Here is a 26,802-nt window from a genome sequence, read left to right as displayed (position 1 = left end):
AGAAGGTGTGCATTGCGTTTGTTCATTATTTGACCAGAGGCAGCGCGATCAAGGGTATCTCTCATATGCGTTTTAGCGCGTTGTACACGAGGTGTGGAGGTCGCTGTTTAGCGAGAAGTGAAATCAGTCTTGAAGGTTCGAGATCCTGAGAGAAAGAGGGGTGTGCGTTAAGAGCATGCTGTTAGGAATAGATTAACTATTCTGTGAATGAGAGGATATGGGTGCTGAGAGAAGGGTTTATAACAAGCGGTTTGTATAACAATACTTTTGGTAAAGGGCTGTCTTCAGTCCATCGTTTGAAGCGATGTCTTCGATTCCGAAGCTTAGGTTTCAGACAAAGTTAAGGGCGAGTACAGGAAGAGACAATGCATACGTGTACGAGGATAGAGTGGAATGGCTTCTTGTGGAAGGGAAGGTGTGCGCTGACGAATTTTTGACGTGTGGCAGAGACATACCAGTGAATTCGGACGAGCTGCTGTTGCCGAGGAGGCACCTAGCGTTGAAAAGTGAGGAGAGGATTTATATGAATCCTAATATGGAATTGAAGCTGGAGCCTTACAGAAGATTGCTTGAGAGGAAAATATCATCGATTTCTGTAGGGAAGGTATGTTTTTTTTGATTATGGAGAACGATCATTATTGGATGGTGACACCGATTTGACGAAAGGATCGAGAATTGGCAGGAATGGTGGTAGATATGGTGCTATGTCCGGTGATAGTAAAGGGGACAGTGCAGAAAAATCTGCAGGTGGTGAAGGAAATGTTAGAGGTTAGGGTTGGTCCAGAGGAAGTGGACAGATTGTTTGTGAAGAGGAGAGGGGGGGGGTCAGGACGTGATAGGAGAATGGGAACACCAACTAGAGATGCTAAAAGAGAAGAGCCATCCTGTGTATCGAGCGGAAGATTTTGAAGATGAGAAGAGTTATGAGGAGTGGAAAGCAGCGAGAATGAGCGAGCTAGGGAAGAGAATGGAGAAGATGAAGAGTCGTCGTCCTTTTGAAGGGATGATAAAGGTGAGTATGAGTAGGGCGAGGGAGGTGGCATTGGGGAAGGGTGCGGTGAAAGTGTACTACGTAGTGAAAGTGGGGGGAGAAAAAAGAGATTCGAAGAGAGTATCATATAAGGGGGAAGGAGAATTGGAATTCGAAAAGGATGAATTTTCGTTTTCGGTGAACGAGAGAGACAGTCGAATAAAGATAGATGTATGGTACAGGAGGTATTTATCTTCTGTACTGGTGGGAAGCGTTAAGACAAATGTGAATGAGTTAATGTGGGAGGATCAGCCGGTGGAGAGATGGTGGGAGTTAGAATCGTCTACAGGGGGGAAGGAGGTGGCAAAGGTGTATGGGGTTATTGAGACATCATACAAAATAGGTTCTGTACTAGGAGGGAGGAAAGAAGAAGTAAATGGTCCGAAATGGTACGTCTGTTTAATGTACATAGTATTGAAGTACGAGTGCAGGGAAGGAGAATTGGAAAGAGGAAACAGTGAGAACGTGATCTCTTCGTTTGGGGGAACGGGTACGTCGACCAGCGGGTCTAGCTTTGAGGGTCCAGGTGAGGGTCCGAGTCAGTTAGGGGAATGGGGAAAATGGGTGCTGGACGAGTTTGCAGACCGGTATTTCGTGGATCCGACATACAAAAAATTGGTGTATATAGAGCTGTTAGTAGAATGGTTTAATCCAAGATCGGTGAGGTATTTGGAAACCTTGCACGATTCATTGGTGGATTTGGTGGCATGGAGAGAAGCGGAAGCAGCTACGTGGGGCCCCGCGGGGGAATTGTACGAGAGGGTGGTGGGAGAGAGTTTAGAGGGGAAATTAAGAGAGACGCTCTGCAGATACTTTGAATGGTTTCCCCGGAACGAGCCAGAAGGAGCGTTATCGTTGATAGTGGTGTTGTATTCTGTGGTGATGAGATTGGATGTGGGCGAGATGATGAGGAGGCTGAGCGAGGGGATAAAGGAGGAAATGGAGATGAAGTACAAAAGGGTGGTAGAAGAAAGGTTGGTGGAAGAGAGTGTGATAGAAGCATGTCAATTCGTGTCTTATGCGATTGAGCAGGACGAGAGGTATTTTGAGGGTGTATTTCCGATGGAGTTGGGGTTGCTGCAGTTATCTGTAGAGACATACTACGAGTTGTTGTGCAGAGACGTAAGGAGCTTATTGAAAAATTCGTTGGCGACAGTGGAGGATATGATGACGTTGTATGAGAGTTTGGATGCGTTGAACAAAAAGTTGTCAAGGCTGGGGGGAGTGCAAGTGGAGGTGATGCAGTTGAATCGGGTGTTTCAGCCTGGGGTAGAGAGGTGGGTAAGAAGGATTGACAGGCAGTTGCCGGAATGGTTTAAGAGTACTTATATGAAAGAGGAGACGTGGGTAGCGGTGTCGGCGAACGACCCGAAGTGCGCATTGTTGCACGCGCGATCGGCGCATGTGTTATTTGAGGTATTTGGACAGATTTACAAAAGGTACAGGATGTTCGACACGAGGTTGGCGAGGGACATGCAAAAGTTGGAGAGCGTGTTTACGAATGCGGTGGAAACATACATGGTGGCTATTGTGGAAGGGGCGTGCGAAACATTTGAGGTGATGTGTGTGGGGGAGTGGGGGATAAATAGGTTTTGCTCCGGAGGAGAGGTGTTGCCATTGATCGCAGAGGAGAAGCACAATGGAGAAGCAGGCACAAATGACCCTCGCATCCTGACGAAGAGTTGCGTGTGGATATCGACGCTGGAGATGATGACAAAGAGGCTGTACGAGTTTCAAAGGTGGATGAAGGCGGACGAGGGAAAGGACGACGAGACGAGACAATACTTCGAGTCGACGTTTACGGAGTTGGTGGGAATCGAGCAACAAATTTGCGAGTTGGTGGTGCGAAGAATCAATTCCAATCCTAGGCTGGAGTCAATTATCGAGGGGCTGATAGGGACGCCCGACTGAGGTGAAGCTGACAGAGAAGTATGCGCTGAGTCGTCTTGGGCCTTTGTTCGAGTATATCAACGAGAGCGTGGACATGTTGTGTCAGAACTTGGATATGAGCGTGTTGTTGAGACTGTTGGAGAGGCTGTGGAAGGTATTGGTGAAGGATTTGAAGGAGTGCTTATTTTTTGTGTTCGGAAGGAAAGGAGCGAGTCGGAAAGACGTGCAGTTCATACAGTTTGCATTCCCTTTATTGGTGCAATTTTTCCATGCGTCTGGAGAAGGATTGTCGCTGGAGTTTTTAGAGCTGGAATCGGAGGTAATCAAGTGCGCGTTTGCGATCATGAGGATACCTACAAGTGGATCTGTCTCGCGTGTGTCGATTTAGTGAACGGCCTGACACTTCAGGATTTACCTGGAGTGGGAACGGTGGACAAAGTGGTGATAGAGTCAAACATCATATCGGTATTGGGATCGAGAAGTGAGAAGGAGGCGAAGAAGTTTTTGAAGTCGCATCATTCTGAAACCATAGCGAGGCTAGTTCTGAAGACGTTCGATTTGCCGTCAACCGAGACGGTAGAGAACTGGTTTTGTAGTCCCTCGAGCAGCGTTTCGAACAGTTTGGGGTACCTGTGCATAACTACAAATTATATTTGTTACAGTTCAAACGTTTGGGAAAATTATCGTTTCAAAGTTCAATTTTCACAGGTGCGAAGCTATGGCCGAAAAAGGGTGTCTGTATCGATGCATTTGGTTACATTATGGCTTGTGAATGGGCAACACATTTGCTTTTGGCTGAACAAGGTTAAAATCTACGATTACGTTGTGTCTCAGTTTGAAAAGAGAGGTTATGTTCTTGAAGCGATTCCTGGCAAGGAGAGCAAAAAAAGTGATTATCGTCTTCCTTCTATTAGGGATGTTATTTCCATAGCCGGATCGAATCGCGTAGACAATCAAAAGGAGTGCCTTTCTATGTTCAATTTGCCCAAAGACGACCAAGGAATCGCGTTTTATGAGTGTTGTCTCAAAAAATCCAAAAAGCTTCATCACGGTCAACTTTATCTTTTTATCAGTTCTTTTTGCTTTTACGACAAAAAAAAGTCCAAGAAATGGACCTTTCCCTGGTCGTCGATCACCGGATTCCGACAGGCTGGTCCGGATATCATCATCCAGACCAAGAAGAAGCGTTATACCATTTGCCAGCTCCAAAATCCCGACCAAGTTATCGCTCTTCTTCGCACTATTGCGCCGTCCGTTTGAAGGGTATGTGTGCTATCGCTGCTTCTCTCATTAAGCATACCATCTGTAGTACGATTTAGGCAATGTACACGACATTTCGCACTCTCCGTGCATCTCTTGAAACATCTTTTTCGAAACTTCGTGAGGTTTTTGGAACTTCATCGGCGACTCGGGTCCCCCTTCATCCCATGCCTCCAGCAGCAAACTCGGTCCAACGTGCCACGTCTTTGACAGCTTTGGCACTTCGATAGGCACTGAGCACGCCAATTGTGGTGAATATTCCCTTTGCCATTCGACTTCTTCTTCCTTCTCCTCTTCCTCTCTTTCCTCTATCGGCACTTTCTGCTCAGACTCCTCATCAAAGACGAATATTCGAAAGCAGGCATTTTCTCTGGAACTTTTCGTAATCAGTCTCACACTTCACAAACGGCCGCATTCTTCTACAACACATACGTATCTATGGTCACCTTCTCCAAGACACCCATCTCCTTTCCTCATCTCCCTTGCCGACGAAGTGCCACTTTTCTTTCCCTGCGCATATCTAACAAAGGATCAGCCCTCTTCTCGCGATGGCGTACCACACTCGCCCCTTCCCGCATACCGTCCACGCCCTTTCCGCACCCTCTGAGTCTCCGACAACGATGGACGCCGCTTTTGGAGGAAGGAAAATTAGCCTCTCGGAAGTTCAAGAAAAATTTTTTTGCATACATTCTAGGCTTAGAGAGCCGAACGGGTTTTTTGAGTGCTGATTTAAGTAACCGTATATCTGGCGTTCTGCTGGTACGAGTTTGAACCACCTTTCCTCGTACGTTTTTTTCGAGTCGCCAGTCTGCCAGAGCAGATGTCCTTCCATTCAACTACTCTCCTTGTTTTCCGCACAAGAACAGAAGATATGAACCAACCTCAATGGGAAACAGAAAGAGATACATGTAAATTCGCCAAAAAAAAATACGTTTCGTCGAACTTTTATTTTTTTGTGAAAAGCAGTCATAGATCTATGCCTCGTTTTGCACACTTTCGAGAGCCCTTTCCCTCTCAAGTTTCGCCCTGTAATCAAACAGAAATGCCTCTCGTTGAATCAGGCAATCCTGAATCGTCAACTCTGTCATCAATACGATCTGTCTCGCGTGTGTCCTGTTCCTGTATACAAAGTTGTATGGTCATTGTAATCTTTTCAATTTTTCCCATGCAAAACGTCACCGATTATACACACACCAGCTATCAGCGATACCTACCCGTGATCATGAAAAAAACGCCAGGAGAATAGTGCAAAAGAGCTTTCAGAGTTGCGCTTTCCTTTTTAACAAAAAAAAATTAGTCTGAATTCTTTCTTCGCGCGAAAACATTTATGAGAATGCATACCTACTCGCTTGCGCCCCCAAAAGATAAGACCTGCCGTGAGAGACATTGCCACAATTGACGTCAAAAGGCCCTCCTTGACCGCCACACGCATGCACATGGAACGCCCTTCAGGATCCTCGATCGACTCTATCAATGAACCAGATACGTCTGCATTGAGCAGCTTATCTGCAGAAGGAGGCCTTTGGCTGTACATAGTGCATCCGAGTCACCCATGCACCCATCTTCAAAAAAAATCAATATGATATAAATGTCAAAAATTTTCTGCATAGACGATCCAGCTAAATCTACCTATAAAAAAAATCCGTCATGTTCTTCAACTTTCACAAATTGTGCTACATTAAGCCGTTCTGCAAGAGACCTTACTTGACGTCATCCTCGCCAGAAAACGCTCGTGGCGATGTATGCACGCCATGGACAACCCGAGAAAGTTATCAAGTACGGTCCATTCCTCAGACCTCAGACCCCTCTAATCGCACCGCACTCACGACGTGTTATAGACTCGAAAAGCAGCTGCTCGAATTGCCAGGCCCGAATCAAGTCGTCATTAAAATGCTCTACGCGCCTATCAATCCATCCGATATTAACATAATCGAGGGCACCTACCCTATTCAGCAGAATTTGCCATCTGTCGGTGGGAACGAAGGTGTTGGACAAGTCGTGCAAATTGGTGATTGCATTAAAAAGCTGAAATTAAACGATTTTGTCATTCCAGCAAATTCCGGTCTCGGTACGAAAAAAAAAAAAAATTAAATCTGCTCATTTTAACAGTTTTTTTTTGTCCTATTCTGAAGGAACCTGGAGGACCTATCTCGTGGCAAACGAAGACCAATTGATACCAGTGGATAGCACTATCGATCCAGAATGTCTCGCATGCCTCGCCATCAACCCCTGTACCGCACTTTGCCTTCTGAACGACTTCGTGCCCCTCAAAGCAAATGACGTCGTTATCCAAAATGGGGCCAACAGTATGGTTGGTCTGTCCACTCCGTCCCAACTTGCGGCGAGCCGCGGCATCAAAACCATCAACATCATCCGCGACCGACCAGATCCAGCTAACATTATTGAAAAGATTAAAGCATGCGGAGGACACATCGTCGAGACTGACACGCGACTGAATACGTCAGAATTTAAAAGACTTATATCAGATCTTCCAAAACCAAAAATAGCGTTTAATTGCATTGGCGGCCCCATCGTGGCAGAAATGGCAAGACTGTTGGCCGACGAAGGCACAATCGTAACCTACGGCGCCATGTCTCGAAAGCCCATCTCCATACCCTCTTCTCTGCTAATCTTCAAAAGGCTAAAACTAGAGGGATTTTGGCTAAGTAAGTGGATCGAGAGGCATTCAACACAAGAAAAAGAGGAGATGTACACACAAATAGTCCAGGCATTCAAAGAAAAGAAAATTCAAGTGTGGACTGAGCATCACACCATTTGCCCAAGAGTTCTTCAAAGCTATGGAAAGAGCGCAAACAAGCTATCGCGAAAAGAAGGTCATGTTAAAATTCTAATAAGAAATCTGTCTCGCGTGTGTCAAATAATTGTGTTTTTTATAACTACAAAAATTCAAAATGCGACATACATCGCATCTTTCTAATTGGTAAATGAGGTCTCTATATCCAAAAAATAGCGCCATTAGAGGAAACTGTGAGGCAAGAATGCGCAGGCTGCTTCTATATGTCCACATTTTGTCGGTGTTCTTGCTAAACCTTATATTGTCTCATTCGTGAGAGTCGTCAAATATGATTTTATGTTTTCGACTATTATTGAGTGTTTACTCCTCAGTGTTTTACTGTAATCTGAGTATGACTCGTGCAGTTTTTCAAGCTTCTCTTCAAACTCTAAGAGTTCTATCTCTTGCTGTAGCAGCGGTTCAGCAAACTTCGAAAACAGAGACTCAACTTCTTTCACAGACTCTGGAGAAATAAAAAGAACGATCAGCAGTTCAGTCTCTCCAAAAAAGTTCGAAAAAAAAAATCGTACCTACAAACAATTTGATAGTGATGAGGTTTTCGGCGGCCGAATTTCCCTGTAGTGATGACCCGAGATTCGTCGCGTCTCGGTTTTTTGAATCCTCTAAAAGCTGTAGCATGTCTCCATTCTGGAAAAAGGAAGACGTGGCATTCATCTGACAGGAATCCGCTCTTGACTCGACAAGTTTTCCTGGTCTGTGCGTTTCTTGGAGAAAAGCATCATTTGTTGTATTCATCTCTAGGTTTTTATTTCCTTAGCAGCAGTACTGATTCGCTGGATCCTGTGAGAAAAAATAAACGGTCGATGTTAAAGGACAAAAAAAATATCTGCGCATTAATTTGACACTTTTTTTCAAGGCAGGAAGCAACGATAAATGACTGCCAAAAAGATTCATGCCATTATTGAGATTCCAGAATTTTCGACGACCAATTTACTGGCTAACTGCAAAAAATACAGCATTGTTGTACGCGCATGCAGACGAGGTTGGTTTTGTACAACTGTCAAAAATGTGCGCTGACGAGTTTATACCGGTCGTGGCGTGAATAGGGATTAGAGACAGAACATCCTATGCTCCAGATCGACGACATGTTATTCGAGGGAACATTTTCCGAGACAATTGGAACGCATCTGATTTTTAGACAAGGTACGGACGATAAATCTTTTTAGACAAGGTGCGGACGATAAAAAAGAGGAACGTGAAGTACAGATTTTTCTAACGCTTTATGTCAAGAAGAAAAAGAAAACTCGGTTGAATTAGATTATGAAATGTGTTCATGCGTCAAGGTGATTTTTAGAAGTGTGTCGCTCATCCCAAAACAGGAAAGTTCAAGATAGGCTGGGCGTCTGGTATGCGCATGCATTTGCGTTGATAGATAGTTTTTGTGCCATATGTAGGAGAGAGAGGGCTTTTAAGTTTGTACTGGTGGATCGGCGAATTTGAAAAAAGGTGTCCACTGTCCTTGAATAGAGGGATTCTTGGTGACGACACGATGTTTTTCAACCCAGGTGCGCGCTTTATATCCTCGAGAGTCTCGTAGGCGATTCATTTGGGACAGGATAAAACTCGGTTCTGTGTTCTTTACACATAGCGTTTTTTTTCCATCGTGAACTTAGAAAAGAAGCAGTCAATGTAAAGGGTATGCTAAGAGGAGGGCTTAGAGTGAAGGTAACGCATACTGTATGTGCCAATTAGGTGCGGATGTCGGCAGGCTCGTTTTTCTGTTTCAACGATAAGTTGAGGGTTTTGTTGCTTGAATGTGTCAAAGCTCGAAGATGCAATCAGTTTTCTAGAGTGGGGACGGGTTGTGGGGTGAAAATGAAGAAGTGTGAGTCATTCGGTTCTCTGGCCAAGCAAAGACTTGGAGATGTGTATAAAAGAGAGGTGTCGAAAGGCAGGTGTGAATATAGGTAGAGCGAATCGGAGCCGACAAATTTGTTTGGCGCGTACCGTATTCCTGCGCTTGATCCGCCTTTTGGACAGTAGCTAAGTACAAGTTTTTTGAGTTGCCACGTTCCTAAATAGCTCATAATTGAGAAGGTTCAAATGTTTTTGTCGTGATTGAAAAAAGTTAATTTTTTTTTGATTGAAAGAAGGTGACAGACGATATATGTCTGTTGGCGCATATTGGGACTCATTTTGGTCATGTTTGGCCGGTGTTTTCAATATAGGTTCCGGAGGCACAGACGCTTAAAGGGTTTATCAAGTCATTATGCAGGGAAGCAATTTGAAGAGAGAGTAGTGAAGTTTTTTAGAGATTCTGGAAAGTTTGCTATTCGCCAGAATGTCATATTGACGGATCGCTATGGCGACAAATCCGAAATTGACATATGTTATGGCATTTTCAAAAAAAAGTATATTGAATGCAAAAATTATTCATCAAGGTTGGTACCTTTAAGCGATGTTGCAAAATTCAAACAGGTCTTGCATCTTAACGGCATTTCAGCTGAAAGGTTCGTTTTTTTTTTTTTCAAAATTTGATGGCATGCTGACCTTTTGGACGAATCACTCCAGTGGCCTTTTCATTGCGAATGGAGGTTTTGCCCCGAGGTGTCGCAGCATCGGAATCGAGTGTTGGGATGGGCGCGAGTTTGGCCTAAGAGAAAAGAGAATCAGAAGCATTCGAACATGGAAGTCAAATACTGCGCGCATGGTGGGACTTTTAGCACTGTTATCTGTGATGTGCTCGCCGTTAGATGAATCACAATTGTCTAAGAAGTAACTGGGTCCTGAGTATTTATAAAAAAATAAAAGGCCATCATATATGTAATATAGAGATATGAATTGAAGGTTTTTTTGGCAAGGCTGGAAGGGTTAGTACGAGATTATGTCGAAGGGCGGACGCTGATTGAGGACTGGTTTCTTATATCAGGAAAATAGCACGTGATATGGACTTTTCCTCGGCATGATTTTTTTTTTTTATCAAGTTAAAAATGTTATCGGGAAAATTTTTCGAATTCTTTTTTTTATGCTCTGTTCGTCGACATGCCGCCAGACGAGAAGAATAAAATTTATGTAGGTACGTTTTTTGTGTATGTTTGAATTTAGATAACCTGATTGGTTGGATTGTGCCCGCAGAAATGCGATTTTTTCTCTGACTTTTCGGTTTAAAAAAATTTGACTCGGGCGCACTTCTTCCGCCTGTGTTTCTAGGGCATTTACCAAGGAACGTTGACCAGACAGACATCGAAAACCTGTTTTCTCAATATGGCCGTGTAGTCTCCTCTGAGTACAAGCCATTTCGCAGTTTTGCGTTTGTGGAAATGGAAGACCGACAAAAGGCCGAAGAGGCCGTGCGAGAGTTGAACGATTACACTTGGAAAGGGTCTCGTATAAGAATAGAATTCGCAGCTGGATTTAGAGACCCGAAAGGTATGAAACAAGAAGAGAATGTCCAAGCATTTTAAAAGCCATCATTGTACACAATTCGTCACCGTTTTTTAGCTAGTAGAGTGGATTTTGGCCAGCCCATTGTGATTGCGTGTGATGTGTGTATGCCTGTGAATATTTAGAGTGGTCGTTGATTTTTGAGTTGTGACCGGCGAGAGAGGCGAGGGGAACGCGTATGAAGTGAAGAAAGGTTGAGATTGGCATCGCAGAAAGGGCGTGACTCGAAAAGTCCAGTCATGGATCCCCAGCGCGTACCGTGTCTCTCTTCCTCCCGTGCGGACAAAGGAGTGAGTGCAAGAGAACGGTTTTTTCAAAACACAAGAAAGGCAGATTAACCGTAACGGCTTTTTTTTCGTGATATTTTGCATACGATTGGACGAAGGACCGTTTTTTTTTCCTTTCTATTAACTCACGCGTCCTTTTGAAAAAAAAGACCGAAACATTTGTTTCAAGTGCAGCCAGTCTGGACACTGGGCAAGATATTGCCCAGAGGGACCATATTTGAGGAGGGGCAGAGATTCAAGATCACCAATAAGAAGATCTTCAAAGATCCAGCGCCATCGGTATTATTCTCACTCGAGATCGCCCGAATATTATCGATCCAGATCCAGATCTCCCCCGTTTTCTAGGCGCAGGAGTCCTTCTCCTATCAACGATAGTTCCTGTGGTAGAAGGAGATGGAGTCCTCCATCAAGCGCAAGTCGCAGGCGTAGAACAAGTCCCTCTCCTATTAATAGGCGCAGATCACCCTCACCCGACAGAAGAAGATTTTCTCCATCTGCTGGGAATGGCGTTGGGTACAGACGCTACTATTCGCCGTCTCCCGTCAGCAGTTCGAGACACCGCAACTCTCGCTATTCTCCGCCGCCACCTAGTCGACACCAGAGAAGCATATCACCACCAAGCAGACATAGAAGAAGTCCATCACCTCCGCCGAGCAGACACAGCAGTTCGAGACGTGGATCGCCCATCCCACCTCCTCGTCGGCCCCCGTATAGTCCTTCTCCAGCGAGAAGACGACCTGAGCCGCCAGATGACTTTTCATCGTCACCTCGACATCGCGATCATTCCGTGTCTCCGCCCGGCCGACATTTCTCTCCCAATAGCGCCACACCTTCTCAAAGATCTGTCTTTTCCAGGTCTCCACCCAGTTCCGACAGAAGAAGATCCTCCAATGTCAGTCCTTCGCCATCTCCACGGAGACCTAAAAGCAGTCCATCTCCTTCCGATCGCAGAAGAAGCTCCCCATCCCCCAACAGCAGTCAGCGCTACCGACGCCCCAGCCCATCGCCCTCACCCCCACGCCGACGACAGACCACTTCTAACCTCTCCCCTAGATCCAGACAGTCCAACTCGCCTCCATCTCCAAAAAGAACCAAGCGAACTTCTCAGTCACCACCGAGAAGACACCACTCCTCGTCCCCTCCACCCACTCCCCCCGGCAATGCGCCACATTCTCCGCATCACAGTGACAGGCGCAGATCTCCACCTTACCCATCGCCTGACCCATCCAATTCCCCACAAAATTCCCCTAATTTTGACTCTAAAAAAAGAAAATTAGACAGCCCACAATAAAAAACACATAAAAATACATATGTATATATATATATTATTCACACCTGTCAACCTCTGCATAGCTTCTTATCCGGTACGACGCGTACAGCATCTCATCCTGCACGAGACTATTTGTTCGTACTTGTCAACCCCTGTATACCCTCTTGTCCGGGACAACGCAGGAACTCCCACTCCTATTTGGCGTCGGACAAAATCCTCTTTATCTGCAACAAATTTTTGAGCCTCGCCTGCAACAGAGAGAGCAACCTGGACTCCTCTTCGGACAACGTCTTGCTCTGAATTAGGGAAAAAACGACGCTTCGGATCTTCGCGATCTCCTTGTCCACGATATCCTCTATTTTCGTCTCCGAAATGTACCACCCACTGGCGAGGTTCGTTTCCTGTTTCCACTCCCTGAACATATCCAGGAGGTATCCCCACTTCTTCTTGGGTGTCTGCTCGCAAAGAGGAGCGGTGGTGCTCGTCCTCATGAACTTCGAGCCAATCCTCTTCTCCAGCAGTTTATCTGCCTCGCTGTACACGGCCGAGTCCTCCTCTCTTGCGGAATAGGCGTCCCTCATCAACACGTCCTGGTCGGTTTCATATCGCCTAACTGTCAAAAAAAAAACTTTCAATAAAACTGTCAAATGTGTGCGGAAAACGTGGAATCGGCGTACTTTTCGAGCTGACGAAATCGCGCGGCAAGCCAATCTCCTCTAAATGCAGGCCATTCTCCAGCAAGTGCACCTGTCTCTCTCGGAGTATGGTAATGTCATTGTCGAGCCTTTGGAGCTCCTGCGACAAATTCTTTAAAAAAATGTTAGAACCGCAAAGTGTGATGCGCGAGGCATTTTCTTTGTATAAAGCAACCCACCTGTATCTTTCGGCGAATTTCGTTCGAATCCAACTCTGCATTTCTTCTGATATAGAAAATTCGCACGAAAATTGCCTGAAACTCCTCGACTGTTTTGAGAATCTGCTCTGAAAGCTTGCTGTGACTGTTTTGTTTGTGTACAAAAGCGTGAATTTCTGTAGTTCTTCATTGTACGCCAGGTCTTCTGCTGTTACGTACTTGTCGAATTCGTCCATTGCGGTCGAGAAACAAGTAGAACCTTGGAAAAATGTGTTTTCTCGGACAATGGAACAGGTGTGCAGAAATTTTTGGCGAAAAAAAAGTACAATCGACGCGTCCCCGGTTAAATTTTTTTTGTTGGAAGAGCAAAAACTCGAACGGTAAGTGCGTCTGCGCGCGCTTGCAGACGGCGGGCAGGTCCCAAAAACCGAAACGGTCACCGAAGCACTTTTCCGAGATGCAGCGCTGAAAGCTGACTGGAACAACAGAAGTTAGTCTCAATTATAAATTAACTTTGAGGCGTTTAAACTGACTATGCGAGTAGAACAAGGGACCCAAGAGGTTGTTTTCGACACCTCCCGAAAATAGCGCAAAGCCTTACACCCTTTATAAATGCTCAGCTGAGGTTTCGAGTCAGAAAAGATGCCTGTCGTCTATGTCCACGCTAAGGCTTCACTTATTGGTTCGGAGCGCAGAAGAGCTCGGAGATGATTTGCGCTGTTGCACAATTTCCTTTCTACGGTTCAAGCATTTCGAACAGAGCGGAAACTATGAGAAATGCTGAAGCGGGTCGTCAACGAGAATGTAAAAAAAAAAGAGTTCAATTGGTTCGAAATAGGAGAAATTAGCAGAATTGGCCTGTTTTATCAGTGCTAGCACTTGCGCGGCTCTACTTTTGGCTTGTTCCATGCACGAATCTAATTGCTGATCAGAAATCTGTACGATACTGGACTTAATCAAACTGCACAGAATGTTCTTTTCGTCGTACACGAGAGTCAGGTAGCAATCGGCAAGACTCTCTTCCTCGAGGTTCGGATCTGCAAGCACGTATTGGTCGAATAGACAAAAGGAGAGAGAGATGGGAAAGTGCGTAAAATTGAGTCGGATCCGTCTATCGGATGCATACCCGCTCACACAAAGTTCTCCGTCTTCTTGAAATTGGATAGGCGGGAGTCTGACATTGAATAGGGCGGCCAACAGAGCAATGAAGGCGGTGTCTAGGATGTTCCCGTCGTAATCCACGCAGTAGATGTCCGCGTAAAGGTACCAGGCAGCCACCAATGATTTTTTTTCGTTGGCATATTTCAGATTGGATGTGTCGAGCAAATTAGCTGCGAGGCCGTTCAGAACGCTAGAGGTATAATAGGCAAGATCGCTGTGCTTCCCCTTTTGAATGTTTGGCGAGCAGAGAGGCGGCATGTCGACGTTGATGACGAGATGCTGCGAGTCAAAAACGCTCGTGTTAGATGGGGCGTTTGGGACGATTCCTGTCCGTGCTCGAATGCCGCATATGACGGATGTGTTCCCCAGCGTGACAAATGCAGATCCATAGACAGAGGAAAGAGCACCTGAAGGACGGATCGTTTGAGAGAGATGATTGGAAAAAGCGCGAAGTCGGCTAAAAGAGAATTCGTACCGATAGAAATAGTTGTTTTTCGCAGATTCATAAACGAGCGCCCATCCGGACGAACGTCCTGTATCAAAAACTTTCTGTAGTAGTCGCCAGGAAAGAGTTTTCGAAACGCCTTCATGGAACACAAAAATGATAAAAACTAGAAAGAAAATTTTTTTTTGGTATGGAAGAAACGACTCATCTATATATGTATTTGCATTAACTTTCTTTTTATTCGGTGACGGGGACTGCGGCGGGCTCCGACGTTGTTGCGACGGGGGGTGCAGTTGCGACAGGCGTGTATCGACGTTCTCGGCGATGCATTTTAGCCGAAAAATCAATTTCGTCTCGATCTCTTTGTCTGCGCTCTCTCATCCTTCTCATACTGTGAAAGTGTCCATAGCTATGGTACTGTCCATGTTGGTTAGAGATCGAAGATGGCGTTTCTGGAACGCTTGTGATCCCCATTTTTTCGAGCATAGATAGGGTGTCTTTGTCCACCTGAAGACTGGCTACCCTGTCTTCCATTACAGAACGCTCTGGAATGATGTTTTCTCGGCGCTCGCGCTCTTCTTCTTGAAGGCGCAAGGAAATTCCACGGACGGGGCCACGTTCAATTCTGTTGATCAAATGAGTCACGAACCCAGCGATTTTGTTCCTGGTCTTCTTGGAGGAAATCAGAGCGACTTCTGAGCATATCCTCTTGTTAGTGGGAAAGTCCGTGGTCAGCTCGGTGTAGTACTTTTCCACTATCAACCGAGCCGCCTTTTTCACGGTTTTGGTACGAACGCGACCCTTGAAAAAAAAAATTAGATTTCGAGAAATAGGAAGCACCCAGCACATGGCCGCGGCTCAGATTCGCCCTCCTATCTGCGCCAGTGCTTGCGCGAAACGCTGAGGCGAAAAGTGCCCGAGCAAGATGAATCCGCAATCGACGGAGCGCGGACCCGTTAAATTCACCGGAGCGCAGCACTGGGCGCTCGAAGATAAAACCGTACCATCTTGTGCCGGTCAGAGAAAAATTGGTGTCCAAATAGGGTCTGCTCAGCAGTGACTGATGGATGACGATTGAGATGATTTTTTTTTTTAGGAAAAAAAAATTTATCGATTCGAAAAAAAAATTTACATATTGCAAATAGCCGCATCGAGTTCCGTCTGCACAACATTCTTTGATCGGCACCGGAATTTGCCTACACCAACTGCCAAAATAAGCACCGATGCGACGTACGAGCCAAACGTGAACGTGTGCGCTGCGGGACAGACACTCATTCTTCTATTTCTTTTTGCATTATTTTGGCCCTGCCCAACGCAAGTCTGGCCTCGGGTTCTCGTCCCCGAGCCTTAAGCGAGATGGCGAGCTGCAACTCAGCGCGTATTTTTTCCTCCAAAAGCGCGCGGTATTTTTCAGGCGTGAGGATGCCCCGCTGAATTTGTACGACGATGAGCTGCATCTTTGCTTGGACCTGGAGGAGCTGTGTTTGAAGCTGCTGCGCGTCCGGATGAGCGCTGGAAGAGGCACTCTGCTGACGCATCTGATTGAGAAGCCTGGACTGAATAGAATCCAGCACCGCATAGCTTACAATCCAATTAAGAGAGCGATGGTCGGCCGAAATGTCAGAGTCTGGGGAACTGGGATTCGGAGAACCGGATACCAGAGGCTTGGGTACTGGAAAACTGGAATTCAGAGAACTGGATACTGGAGGCTCGGGTGTTGGAAAACTGGACACTTGAGGCTCGGAATTGTCCTGAACCACCTGTTTTGCAGCGCTCTCAGACGGATCGAATCCGCATGATTCGAAGCAGTGTTGGTCTATGACCAGCACTTTTTTTTCGGAGTACACCCACTGTTTTTTGCAGACGGGTATTCTGAGTCTAACTGCCACGTCGATACTTCCTCTAACCTGGCGGAGGGGCCCTTCGTCGACCAGAGGAAGCAGGGCCTCCACCTGCACCCTCTCCGCCAATTCGCTTATTTTCAGCTCAGACCTTCCTACGATGGTCGGACGACCCAGAAACCAAGAAGACGGTCTGTACACTTTGAAGACAATTTTCCTACGTATGAGGCGTTCGAGGGCATGACCTCGATCGATTCGTACCTTCGAAGTATAGTTGAACACGGGAGATAAACAGGCCTTTGAAATTGGCGTTTCCAAGTGTTTCAGAGACTTGGAATCAGGGTAAAAAAATTCGCATGTTGCAAAAAATGATTCTTTATCTGCGGACCTCATGTCAACTAACCGACGAATGCATATTTCCATTTCTTGGCTAGACAAGTCCTCGTTTACAACCTCCATTTTTGATTCTTGCAGTTCTACGTGGTACTTGGGAGGCGGGCACTTTTCTTCTTTTCTTGCCAGTCGAACCACCGACAAATCGTACTGTAATTTTTTTTTTGCTTCCAAGAACTTCAACAATTCCTCGCTCTGCTTGGCGTTTTTCGCTCTGACCGCATCCTCTAGACGTTCCACGATCTGTCTCTCCAGCATGTACTCAATATAATCAAACAATACCTCTCTAGATACGGCCAGTTCTCTTTTGCCTTCGCCTTTACTGTACCACGCAGGCGCAAAATATTGTCTGCTCTCACTTTCGTCCACCCGTATCAACTCTTTGATCCCATCTGCGAACGGTGCAGAAACTTCTTCGACCCCGACCGCTTGCTGACGACCTGATGCGTAATTTAGCTCACTCGCCTCTTCTATAAATTCGTCTAAATTTTTTTCCTCATCTTCCTCGTATTCCTCCGATCGGTTTTCTTTTTCGCTCTTTGGCCAATCCCCGCCCTCAGATCCATGCTCCTCATCTCCTGCGCATGCTTCCTCTGTCACTTTCCCTCCCAGTTGCATCTGCAGCCTCGATAGCTCGCTCAGCAACTCCGCGTCGTCCACGCCATCCAAGTCTTCGTCGTGCAGCTCCTCCCTCATTATTGCATCGGCCTCTATCAATGCCTTGACCGCGTCCACTTCTTCCATTCACGTCCAAAAAAAAAACTTAGTCACTAGTTTTCCCTTCCTTTTCCTCTTCTTAACCGCTCTCCATACCACACTCTTCCACCAACGCCTGACCCGGAACTCTCCCCCCTCTCTCACCAGCATTTGCCCACTTCCCACCACTGACCGCCGGCTGCGCCCCAACGGACATCTCTCTCTGCACTCGCACCCCTCTCGCTCCGCAAAAACGCCCTTCAGCCACTGAACACAATGGCAAAATAAAAAAAACGAGAGAAAAACCGCTCATATGTCTCACGCACACACGACCCGCCCCATGTCTGTCGCCCGCCTATGCCCACACAAACCTGGATGCGTGTATGGAACAGAGCGATTACACCTCGCCGCCCAGAAAGAGAAAAGGACCAAAAGCCGCCTTCAAAGACGCCCACAAGGAAACCAGCCACCTACGCGTACGTGTTCTCGCTGTTCCCCCTCCGGCGAGCGACCCCGCTTCATACCTTCCCTATACACAAATGCACGTGCACACACGCACACGCTGCGAGCAGAAATCCGAGGGACCCTTTGATGGCTAACCCCTCCGACCCCATCGCAGATCTACTGGCAAAGGTTCTTTTGCTATGTGTTCGAGTACTCGTCGCACTACTACCAGAGCGCCAGCTTGAGAAAGTCGGACTTTTGGAAACACCATGTGGGGCCCTTTTTGCAGAAAAAATACGGCCAAGACGAGTTCTCGCTCAGAGTAAAGCTGGACAACTGGATAGCTAGTCAAAGAGCCATGGCGCTCAAAAGAGGTGTGTTGACCAGCAAGAAGGTCGAGAAACCGGATGACGCTTATTATGCAAAATGCCTAGATAGGTTCCAAGAATGGCTGTCCGACGAAGACAAGTGCATGAAAATGGCCACGGACGTCCAACGCCGCGTCGTCAGAATTCAAAGCAGAGACAAAAAAAGCAAACTAAGCGCCGAGCAGAGCGTAGCAGAGCCCAAACAAGCGGCAGAAACCATTTTTGAAGGTGATCAATTATTGAACGAACCGTCGCAGACCTCGAACGAGGACGGCAGCTCGAATGTTCGCGACTCGCCCTCCAGTCTCGCCGAGACTCGTGCTGAGCCTCTCCGGAAACGCGGCATTGAAAGGGCACCATACACGCGAGAGCCCGATGCGCCGCCAATTCGAGTTGCAGACGAAGAGATGCCGGACTCGACCAGTCGTTACTGTCCGTCTTCAGACCTCTCCGTCTGGAACCGAGAGGCGCCTACGATTCCCGTGAACCCGGACACGACGTCTATCGCAGATCCAACGCAATGGACCCCCCCAACCGGCGTTTGGTCGACAATTATCCAAGGTCGCCACGAATGCGCCCAAGCGCTCGAAAAGCGAGCACAAATCAAGGAACAACTCAACCGCATTCGCATGCAAACGCTAGCAGAAAGGCAAGCGCATCTCCTAGACTGGAAACAAGATCTAGAAAAACGTGAAAACGCAACGGACACCAAATGTCGCTGCCAAAATGAGACTTCACTCTATTTTTAGATCACTAAGGCATTTTTTGTATGAGCCGCTTGGTGTTCATGTCGAAGAGACTACTCAAAAACTGGTGTATCAACGCCTTCTTGTCGCTCGCGGGCAGCTCTGGGGACACGACCTTTGCTCTCACCTTCCGAGCTTCCACCGCGGCCAAGCGATTCGAAGAAATGGCGTCCAAGAGGGCAAGAGACCCGCTTAAAAACGACAGTTCGTCACGAATAAGTGTGTGGTATTGATACGCAGCGGTTAAATCACCGCATCGTCCAAAAAAGGTGACCATGTAGACGAATAGGGCCTGCTGGTCTTCGACAAGGTCACTGAGTCCTTCAGCAAATTGGCGAGCAGCGCACAAATCCCTCCGTCGAAGGCATTGGCCCAGGAAGGCATGGATGTCTTTTTGCGTGATGGTTCGTCGACTTAAATGGTTCGAAGTTTGTTGCCTCAACAACTGGATCGCGTCGGCAGCGCGGCCAGCGAATCCAAAACAGCGCAGCAAAAATCGAAAGGCATCACGTCTCGACAGACACTCAGATGAGAGCTTGGTGATCCAATCGTTACCCCTTCTTCCGCAAAATATGCTCGACCCATCGACCAGCAACGACCTCTCGTACATGTACCGTAAACATCCGTCAATCTGATAGGTCGAAACTGGCAGCCAAATTTCGGCGAGCTCAGCCATCTGAATCAAAAGAATCAGTTCGCTCATGTTTTCGGGCTCCAATGTCTTCAACAACCAGAGAATGGTCTTCGCCGAATGCACTTCGAGTCGCTCATGGTTCAACATCATAACTTTCCAAATCTTCGACACCAAATGCCAAACTTGCCGCGCGAGCTCAATGTCTCTCGCCTTGAACTCAGCATACTCTCGCTCGTGGTTCAACACCATCGCATTCAACCCGAGCCTGAGCCCCAAACTCGCGATCGCCGCATTGCAAGAAGACATGCGCAACACAGAAGACTCGAGCAAGCTCCGATCTATAGAAGAGCGGACTGAATCAGATTGTGTTCTAACGGCTAATTGCCATGGCAATTGTGCGTCTTTCAATGACAGTTCCGCTCCAGGCGAGTTGCCGTCGTTTGACGTGCCATAACGCAGAATGCTCATCAGGTTGATCGCCGTAGCGTGTCGACCACTCTCCCAACAGCGCTCGGCCAATTCGCCCAACGCTCGATCGAGCAGCGTCCTGTCGTTCCGCCTCAGCTCCTGACGCCTGTGCAAGAACCACGAAGCAATGAACTCGTCGATGTTCCTACACAAGATTGGCCAGCACGCTGCTTGTCGAAGCAACAAGCACAGGTACGCGCCCCAGTGTCCAAAGGAGATGCTCCGAGGAAACAAGGCGCAAAATCGAGGAAAATGTGTGGAAAATTCGTCTTGCTGCCGTATCGTCCAACCGTCAAACGCCTCCAAGGGGTACCTCGCCAAAACCAGTATCGCCAAAGACTCCGGCAATGCACGCGATAGGTTCCATGTCGTACTGTCCACTCTGTATAGCTGGAATAGCCGGTCGGGCGAACAGGCGCTCGTGCCGCTCGCTCGACTTAAGACGGCGCACAAATCCAAAAAACTCTTTTCAGGAGAAATTTTGTGGACATCTAACAGAAATTTCAGGTAAATTTCAATGTGATCTGATAAATACTCCAATTTCCAAGCCGTTAAAATATCGAGTACAAGTTGGAATTGTTGTTTGCTCCAGATCCAAGCAACGGTTTTGGCGATCTGCCGCGGAGTCCAATCGGTGTTTTCCATGTCCACGCACAGAAGGTATTCTCCTAGATTCGCGGGGTCATCGTGCTTGGTCATTAGGTGTACCAGACGCAGTCGCCCGGGGACTGCTCGACAGGCCTTCCAGTCGACGATTTGTAGGAGCGCGTAGAGAGTTTCAGAGTCCGGAGCGCTGTCGCACCAATGGAGAATCGCCTTGTGCACGGTTTCAGGAAGGCGATGCTTGAAAGGGGGCAATTGACGGATGATTCGCGCAAGAAGATGGTGGCTTTTCAAGTCAAATTTAGATGATAGAAAGGAGTCCAGTTTAGACCCGGCGATTCTGTGCAGAAAATCTGGGGAATACACGTTGTCGACCATCTCAAAAAGTTGATCAAATATCGGCGCCGGAAAATCCGCTGGAAGCGCGAATTGATTCAGCAATTGCTCTAATAACACCTTTTCTTTTCTTTCCATTAAAATTTGAATTAGACGAGTGCTGAGTTCAGTATTTTGTATAAGACGCATAGCTAGATTTCTGGGGTTGTCTTGACCTTCGTCCGCGCGAGACGGAGGGTTGTTCGAAGATTTTTTCGAGTTTTCAGTAGTTTTCATCGAAACAATCTCAGTCAAAAGGTCGAGTCCACGTTGCCCAAAGCTAGAGTTGCTCGATTTTAGAAGGGCATACACGATGGTCTCGTTAGGTTTTCCGCCATATGCCAAATACTGTTCGACCATAGAAGAGAAAAGCTGTTCTCGACCTTGCAAATCGTAGTTCTTCCCGAGGATTTTTTGGATGTTCTCCAGACGCTTGCACTGAACGTATCTGTCGACATCTCCCAGCAGATCGAGCACTAACGCCGAGTCCTCTGATACACGAGCGCCGCCGAGCCGAACGTCTATTAAAAAAAAAATTGTGAGACATAGCCTTTTTTTCACTGGCTCGAGCGTCCACGGTGTACCGTCTAACCTTCTTTAACGGTCCTCTCTGCAAGTGCGGCCCGCCTTCAGGTGCCAGAGCCGAACGTGCACGCGACAAAAGTTAAGTTTTTAGAAAAAAAAAAACAAAATCCGACCAGCGCTGAGGCGCAATCTCCAACCCAGAAACATACGAATACAGAATCCGCAAGGCATCCGATGTGAAATAGCTCCGAACCCCGGCTGTTTTTGGGCCTCGTCGAAAAAGACGTTGCACACTCTGTTCTGCGACAACACGCATTTGATGAATTAACATGTTTCGAAGCACGCAGACGGAAACTTCGTCAGAAAAGAGTGTCTTCACATATCACAGGATCCGAGGCTCTGAAACAAGATTCACGCTTAGCTAATTGTTTCTTGTAAGTTGAACAAAAAAGACTGCATCAATGACGCTTCGTTGGTACAATTTCCTTTTTTTTATGTGTAATAAAAACACACACACAGTTTAAGGACGATTTTTTTGTGTGGATGGCTTCTACAAGGTGCTGTCCTATGCACTTGGTTCTCATGACCTCAGCTTCTCATATGCGATTGGAACATAGTCATCGTATTCGCTGAGGTGGAGGTTGCAGGCCACTAGTTGTTTTAGTTGGTGGGCATCCAAGAAGCCTTTGTAGTTCCACCTAGGTCGCTGGTCAATCTTCAAGGGGTCGAGACCTTCAATGAGCTTGGACTGCTCATATACCAGATAGATGTAGCGATGCAACCCACTGCCTTCCGGGGGGGCGGAGCCTACATAAAAAGCGACTGTATTGCCAGTCGAAATGTCGCTTCCTTTGATGTTGACAACGAGCCAATGGAGCCACGGCGCATTCTTCGGGTTGGATCGTGATGGCGCATCCGGATCGATGATCATCATCGTGTACAGTGTGTCTTGGTTGGATGGCCAGCTCAGAGACGGACTGTTTTGTACGCTAGTGCAGCAGAACAAGGGAAAGTGTGAGCTGACGAGTGTGTGGCATATTTGTTTAAGGTTCAGACGCGCGTTGTTTCATACAAAGTCGGAGTGAGTGTGTCCCCTGGACTGAGTTCTGTTCCTCCGTATGAGACTTTAAGCAAATGCTTTGGCTCGGACGGCCCGATGACGTCCGGGATTACTGAGTGTTTCTTGAGCGCTTCTATCATAGTTGACGATGAATACCTTAATAAAAACGGTCGACTATTTTTTAATCTTTTTTTTTTGAAAACGCTTTACTGAGTGGTGGACTTAGGATGCATTACGCGGCACCTGGCTTCATCCGGTGGTCGAAGGCATCATCCTCAAACAAACACGACCTATCAAAAGACTACGTCCAATCCCGTATACCTAGAAATACCTCTTCTGGCTACCCATACCGTAGACATTGCTTGCCACCTCGAACCCCTCAGCTCTTTCACCCAAACCTCACAGTTGAGCACCTCGAAAAAAATGGGTTTTTCGAGCTCCCTTCTAAAACTCTGTCATCTACTTACTTACAAGTTGAGAATCGCGCAAAAATAGCCACTTTAAACCATGGACTGGAACGTGTCCTGGAATCCCCGGGCGTACATTATGTCCGAAACCCTGTCACTAAGGAATACAATTTTTCGTCTTATGTGGGACGACTTCACCATCCGTCAGAAATCGACTACAATTTGATGCCAGCCTTCGTAACTACAAGTAAAGACCAGGTACGCCAAAAAATAAGTAGCCTCTATTCTCGACATCCTGTCTATTCTTTCAAAAGGGCAAGCCGATCAGCTTTCTGTTCCTCGATGGTTTTTTTTCCACAAACGCGTACTTTTTTTTCCCTTTCATGCACGATAGCATCGGACGGCGCCGAGCTCGGCCATCTTCAGATGCTGTGCAAGAAGCGCACCCTCAGGTAGAGGAGAGCACCATGGGGTTTTCTCACGAATCCCGCGCACATATCGCGTGACTAACGGCTTCTTCTCTCCTCGCGTCAGAAATTGCACAGACTCGCACTCTCCTTGTCTGTCAGATGGAAAGGCTCAACTTCCTCAGTCTCAAATCTATTAACACACATATACCATCTGTGGTCCAATTTTCGTCCCACGAATTTGCACAATCTCTCAGACTACTTTCAGGCACAAACGGCGCGCTTTCCCCCAAGCGCACACATCCCCGCCTCGGTGACTCTGATTCCGCAGGACGGCATCTACTCAATCGATAAATACCAACCAGAATGCAAAAATACTGTCTTGTCCGATCTGGGCAAGAGTTACGAACGAATGATCACCATGAATCAAGAAATGTTCGAACAAGCGTTTCTGAAGTCCTCCTGCATTCAAGCTAAAATGTCGGACCAACCTGAAGCATACAATTACATGAACCGCGGAAACTTCCTGCTTCGATCACAACTCGATTGCTACGACAAACAAGTTGGTATTTTCGACCTGAAAAGCCGTGCGACCAACCCCATTCGTATCTTTCCAGGAGACGATCCTTCCCTCCATATCAACTACAGACTCTCAAAACTGACAGGACCCACGCACTCCTACGAAAGAGAATTTTACGATATGATTCGCTCAGCCTTTTTGCGCAACATCTTCCAAGTCCGTATCGGGGATATGTCAGGCATTTTTGTCGCCTATCATAACACGCGCGAGATCTTTGGGTTTGAATACCTACCTTTAGACGAAATGGAACAGTGCGTCTTCCAGAGCAAAAAAATGGCAGACGACGCATTCGATGTATCACTCAAAATTTTAGATTTAATTTTGGACCACGCCGTCGGACAATTTGAGCCTGGTACTACTCTCAGACTTGTCATTCAAGCAAAGCCTCTGCTGAACAAACGGTGCCTTCACATATTTGTCGAGAAAGTCACCAATGCCCTCCAAGAGAGGTTGAACTTGTCCGACGCCGTCGAATTATACATGTCAAATTTTCAGTGTGTAGAACTATTGCGATATTATACGCTTACTCTGGAAACGGTCGTGAACAACCGAATCACGTTGGGACACCTGAACATTGACGAAAGAGACGACGTCAGAACCTGGGCAAAGATAGAAAGAGTCGAGTCCTCAAGAGATGAACAGGTCAAGGCGTACGTCAGAACGCTGGAAGAACTGTATACCTCCAAAGGCAGAAAAACACCGCAAAAGTCGGTGCCTCTAGCAGAAGTTCCAGAGAGAGAGCTAAGGTGGCGACGGGTGCGCACAACACATATGTAAATTTGTCGAATACGTGGCTATTATTCATATCTGATGTGCGCTAAATTTTATAAAACGTTTTTTGCTGTTTTTTTTTTATGTTGCTTTCCGCGACAGCCACATGCGTTGGCTCGACTTTGGGCGACGCGAATAAATTGTTCGAGAACAAGGTCATAAAAGCTCACTATGTGCCTCTTATAAAAATTCTTTAGTCACTTCACTTTGAACACAAGAACCAGAATCAATACCAAAATGATGATGATGACAAGAATGATGACGGTGAAAACGCATAGATTGCTGCTCTCTTTTTTCTGATATCTTTGTGCAGCCCTTATTTCTGCGGTCGCCTTTGATGAATTGAGTTCAGAATTTTCGATATGACTTTCAATGTCGAAGATCAATTCACCTTGTTCTGAGACAAGATTTGCTAGGTCATGAAAAACGTTGTGTACTTCTGTCATTTCTCGTCGTAGTTTTCTAATAGCCTCATCGCGCTCGTTGATCTGGATACTTTGATAATCGACTTCTTCAATTAACTGTAAATCCGAAGCATTGGGCTTTCTTAACAGAGCCATCGTATCTTCTTCAGATCCTGTCTCTCTAGTACTCAGTGAGCCGTCCCCATCACCGACTCTGATGGCGCCAGGAAGAGGAGATTTCATCTGCTCTTCGATCCAGGCTGTGCGTTGGCGGAACTCAACGAAAAAGCGAGAAAAAGTCTGTTCTAACTTTCCAATGTACTGTTTTTTTTCCTAGAGTTTGACATATGTTAGCAGACGCATAGATGCTCCGATTCTCTCCCTAAGCATCAGAGTCCCCGCACAATCGTACTCGTTTTTCTTGCTCTGTCCCAACATTCAGACGGCCGAGCTTGGCAATGCTCGTCCGTATATTGTTTGCAACTTCATTTGCGGCTTCGATGTTCTTCGAGCTAAAGTGGAAGTTTTAAACGGAAAATACGGGTTTCGAAGTCAGTACCAGATGAGTTTTCGCTTATCGATACACGTTTGCGACAACTGGTCTGGGCGCTAACATATGCCTTCAAAAAGATGACGTACATCAATGCCCTCATTTTTTGTGTGTCTTTTTCCGTTGCGAAGAATTCTGATAGCTCTAGAATTCGGTTATAGAGAACTACTATGTGCTCGGTATTCTTTGCTACGGACGCCTTTTCTTTGGCATATTGTGCAGATATATCCGTGGTCAAGCCGGGCTCGTGAGGCAAGGTAGGCGTTTTTTCATCGTCTGCCTGCGTTGAAGAGAGAAGCGGGGAGCTCTCGCTGTCCGGAGGAGAGCCCACAAGCGATATGAAAGACATGATCTAGGATTGATTGATGAAAGAAGGAAGCGAGTGGGAGCGTGCTACTTAGTCTCTTTGACAAAAATATCAGTACAAAGTTAAGCATGTGCAAATCCAAGCTTGATTTTCTTTTTATCATAATTGATGCCTTCTAAAATAAGAGATGCAGTCTTTGTTGGCCGCACCTTTCAAGTGGTATACAGAGACACACGCACAAGTCGGAATAACGTTTACTGCTTTTCCTCTCGGTCTAGGCGTTTGAACAACACAAAAAAGTCTTACGTTTATAGGGCTGGACGCTTTGTTCTTTCCAATGCGCAAAAATGTAGCAGCCGTTGCTCAACAAGACGCGGATAATATATTGGCTGAGAGTGTTTGCGGAGGTCGATGACCGCTATGATGTATGTGCACGTATCGGTTTTTTGTGAAATGTTTTTTCTCGATGAGAGCGGCGCAAATTTCGTTGTTGAGATGCGTGTTTTTTTTGACTATAGGGGTGTGCACGCACAAATTTTGGGACACAGAAGGAGAAAGAGTCATCGTGGAGAGCAAGCTCGACGCGATACGATGGTGCAAGAATTACGTGTGTCAAGGGAAAGTTATGAAAAGCCTGTGCACGTTTTTTTACCGGGATATGTTTTGCGATGTGTCGTCTCTGTTTTTGAAAGAGGAAGGAGTTCATTTGGTTCATTGTCGAAGTGATTTTGGTCTGTCCCTGATGTTTCTCATATTTCCAGAATACGAGCTCCATTTGGGCGTGGGGGATTTTTTTAATTTTCTGGTACATCGATACAATAATAATCA

The 26,802-nt window shown here is 46.6% G+C and overlaps 8 protein-coding genes and 2 long non-coding RNA genes across 12 annotated transcripts; 3 read left to right on the top strand and 7 right to left on the bottom strand.

Annotated features, from left to right (window-relative positions):
* Positions 1–49: 49 nt before the first annotated feature.
* LOC126325548 (uncharacterized) lies at positions 50–5,276 on the top strand. Of its 2 annotated transcripts, none has more exons than XM_049995258.1 (4): positions 50–135; positions 277–375; positions 448–604; positions 667–5,276. In XM_049995258.1, the coding sequence occupies exon 4, from the start codon at positions 863–865 to the stop codon at positions 2,939–2,941; it is 2,079 nt and encodes a 692-aa protein (XP_049851215.1). In that variant the 5' UTR covers positions 50–135; positions 277–375; positions 448–604; positions 667–862; the 3' UTR covers positions 2,942–5,276. The 2 variants fall into 2 exon arrangements, with proteins under 2 accessions (XP_049851215.1, XP_049851216.1); XM_049995259.1 differs by having other exon boundaries at positions 126–162; positions 289–375.
* A 1,776-nt stretch (positions 5,277–7,052) lies between these two features.
* On the bottom strand, positions 7,053–9,039 carry LOC126325521 (uncharacterized). The gene is made up of 4 exons (XR_007560153.1): positions 8,943–9,039; positions 8,672–8,781; positions 7,505–8,603; positions 7,053–7,437 (listed from the first exon to the last, which is right to left on the bottom strand). It is a non-coding gene; the product is annotated as an uncharacterized LOC126325521 (long non-coding RNA).
* An 877-nt stretch (positions 9,040–9,916) lies between these two features.
* LOC126325520 (serine/arginine repetitive matrix protein 1-like) lies at positions 9,917–11,977 on the top strand. Of its 2 annotated transcripts, none has more exons than XM_049995228.1 (3): positions 9,917–10,011; positions 10,146–10,364; positions 10,816–11,977. In XM_049995228.1, exons 1-3 carry the CDS (start codon positions 9,978–9,980, stop codon positions 11,955–11,957), a joined length of 1,395 nt encoding a protein of 464 aa, XP_049851185.1. In that variant the 5' UTR covers positions 9,917–9,977; the 3' UTR covers positions 11,958–11,977. The 2 variants fall into 2 exon arrangements, with proteins under 2 accessions (XP_049851185.1, XP_049851186.1); XM_049995229.1 differs by having other exon boundaries at positions 9,974–10,007.
* A 27-nt stretch (positions 11,978–12,004) lies between these two features.
* On the bottom strand, positions 12,005–13,063 carry LOC126325532 (uncharacterized). The gene is made up of 4 exons (XM_049995241.1): positions 13,009–13,063; positions 12,811–12,934; positions 12,614–12,743; positions 12,005–12,549 (listed from the first exon to the last, which is right to left on the bottom strand). The coding sequence occupies exons 1-4, from the start codon at positions 13,023–13,025 to the stop codon at positions 12,131–12,133; spliced, it is 690 nt and encodes a 229-aa protein (XP_049851198.1). The 5' UTR covers positions 13,026–13,063; the 3' UTR covers positions 12,005–12,130.
* Positions 13,064–14,610: 1,547 nt separating this feature from the next.
* On the bottom strand, positions 14,611–15,464 carry LOC126325544 (uncharacterized). Its single transcript, XR_007560158.1, has 2 exons — positions 15,400–15,464; positions 14,611–15,196 (listed from the first exon to the last, which is right to left on the bottom strand). It is a non-coding gene; the product is annotated as an uncharacterized LOC126325544 (long non-coding RNA).
* A 64-nt stretch (positions 15,465–15,528) lies between these two features.
* Positions 15,529–17,586, bottom strand: LOC126325543 (uncharacterized). The gene is made up of 2 exons (XM_049995252.1): positions 17,443–17,586; positions 15,529–17,366 (listed from the first exon to the last, which is right to left on the bottom strand). Exons 1-2 carry the CDS (start codon positions 17,540–17,542, stop codon positions 15,667–15,669), a joined length of 1,800 nt encoding a protein of 599 aa, XP_049851209.1. The 5' UTR covers positions 17,543–17,586; the 3' UTR covers positions 15,529–15,666.
* Positions 17,587–18,747: 1,161 nt separating this feature from the next.
* Positions 18,748–21,876, bottom strand: LOC126325542 (uncharacterized). Its single transcript, XM_049995251.1, has 3 exons — positions 21,698–21,876; positions 21,556–21,590; positions 18,748–21,484 (listed from the first exon to the last, which is right to left on the bottom strand). The coding sequence occupies exons 1-3, from the start codon at positions 21,817–21,819 to the stop codon at positions 18,891–18,893; spliced, it is 2,751 nt and encodes a 916-aa protein (XP_049851208.1). The 5' UTR covers positions 21,820–21,876; the 3' UTR covers positions 18,748–18,890.
* An 89-nt stretch (positions 21,877–21,965) lies between these two features.
* LOC126325541 (phosphatidylethanolamine-binding protein homolog F40A3.3-like) lies at positions 21,966–22,696 on the bottom strand. The gene is made up of 2 exons (XM_049995250.1): positions 22,561–22,696; positions 21,966–22,477 (listed from the first exon to the last, which is right to left on the bottom strand). Exons 1-2 carry the CDS (start codon positions 22,686–22,688, stop codon positions 22,069–22,071), a joined length of 537 nt encoding a protein of 178 aa, XP_049851207.1. The 5' UTR covers positions 22,689–22,696; the 3' UTR covers positions 21,966–22,068.
* Positions 22,697–22,762: 66 nt separating this feature from the next.
* Positions 22,763–24,877, top strand: LOC126325497 (uncharacterized). The gene is made up of 2 exons (XM_049995204.1): positions 22,763–23,213; positions 23,490–24,877. Exons 1-2 carry the CDS (start codon positions 22,776–22,778, stop codon positions 24,717–24,719), a joined length of 1,668 nt encoding a protein of 555 aa, XP_049851161.1. The 5' UTR covers positions 22,763–22,775; the 3' UTR covers positions 24,720–24,877.
* LOC126325506 (uncharacterized) lies at positions 24,738–26,675 on the bottom strand. Its single transcript, XM_049995215.1, has 4 exons — positions 26,184–26,675; positions 25,757–26,071; positions 25,530–25,629; positions 24,738–25,450 (listed from the first exon to the last, which is right to left on the bottom strand). Exons 2-4 carry the CDS (start codon positions 26,014–26,016, stop codon positions 24,911–24,913), a joined length of 900 nt encoding a protein of 299 aa, XP_049851172.1. The 5' UTR covers positions 26,017–26,071; positions 26,184–26,675; the 3' UTR covers positions 24,738–24,910.
* Positions 26,676–26,802: the final 127 nt, after the last annotated feature.

The sequence above is a fragment of the Schistocerca gregaria genome, unplaced genomic scaffold, assembly GCF_023897955.1.
Source record: "Schistocerca gregaria isolate iqSchGreg1 unplaced genomic scaffold, iqSchGreg1.2 ptg000925l, whole genome shotgun sequence".
Taxonomy (NCBI): Eukaryota; Metazoa; Arthropoda; class Insecta; order Orthoptera; family Acrididae; genus Schistocerca; species Schistocerca gregaria.
Note: the sequence above shows the minus strand (reverse complement) of the source record. Positions and strands in the feature narration are given on the sequence as shown.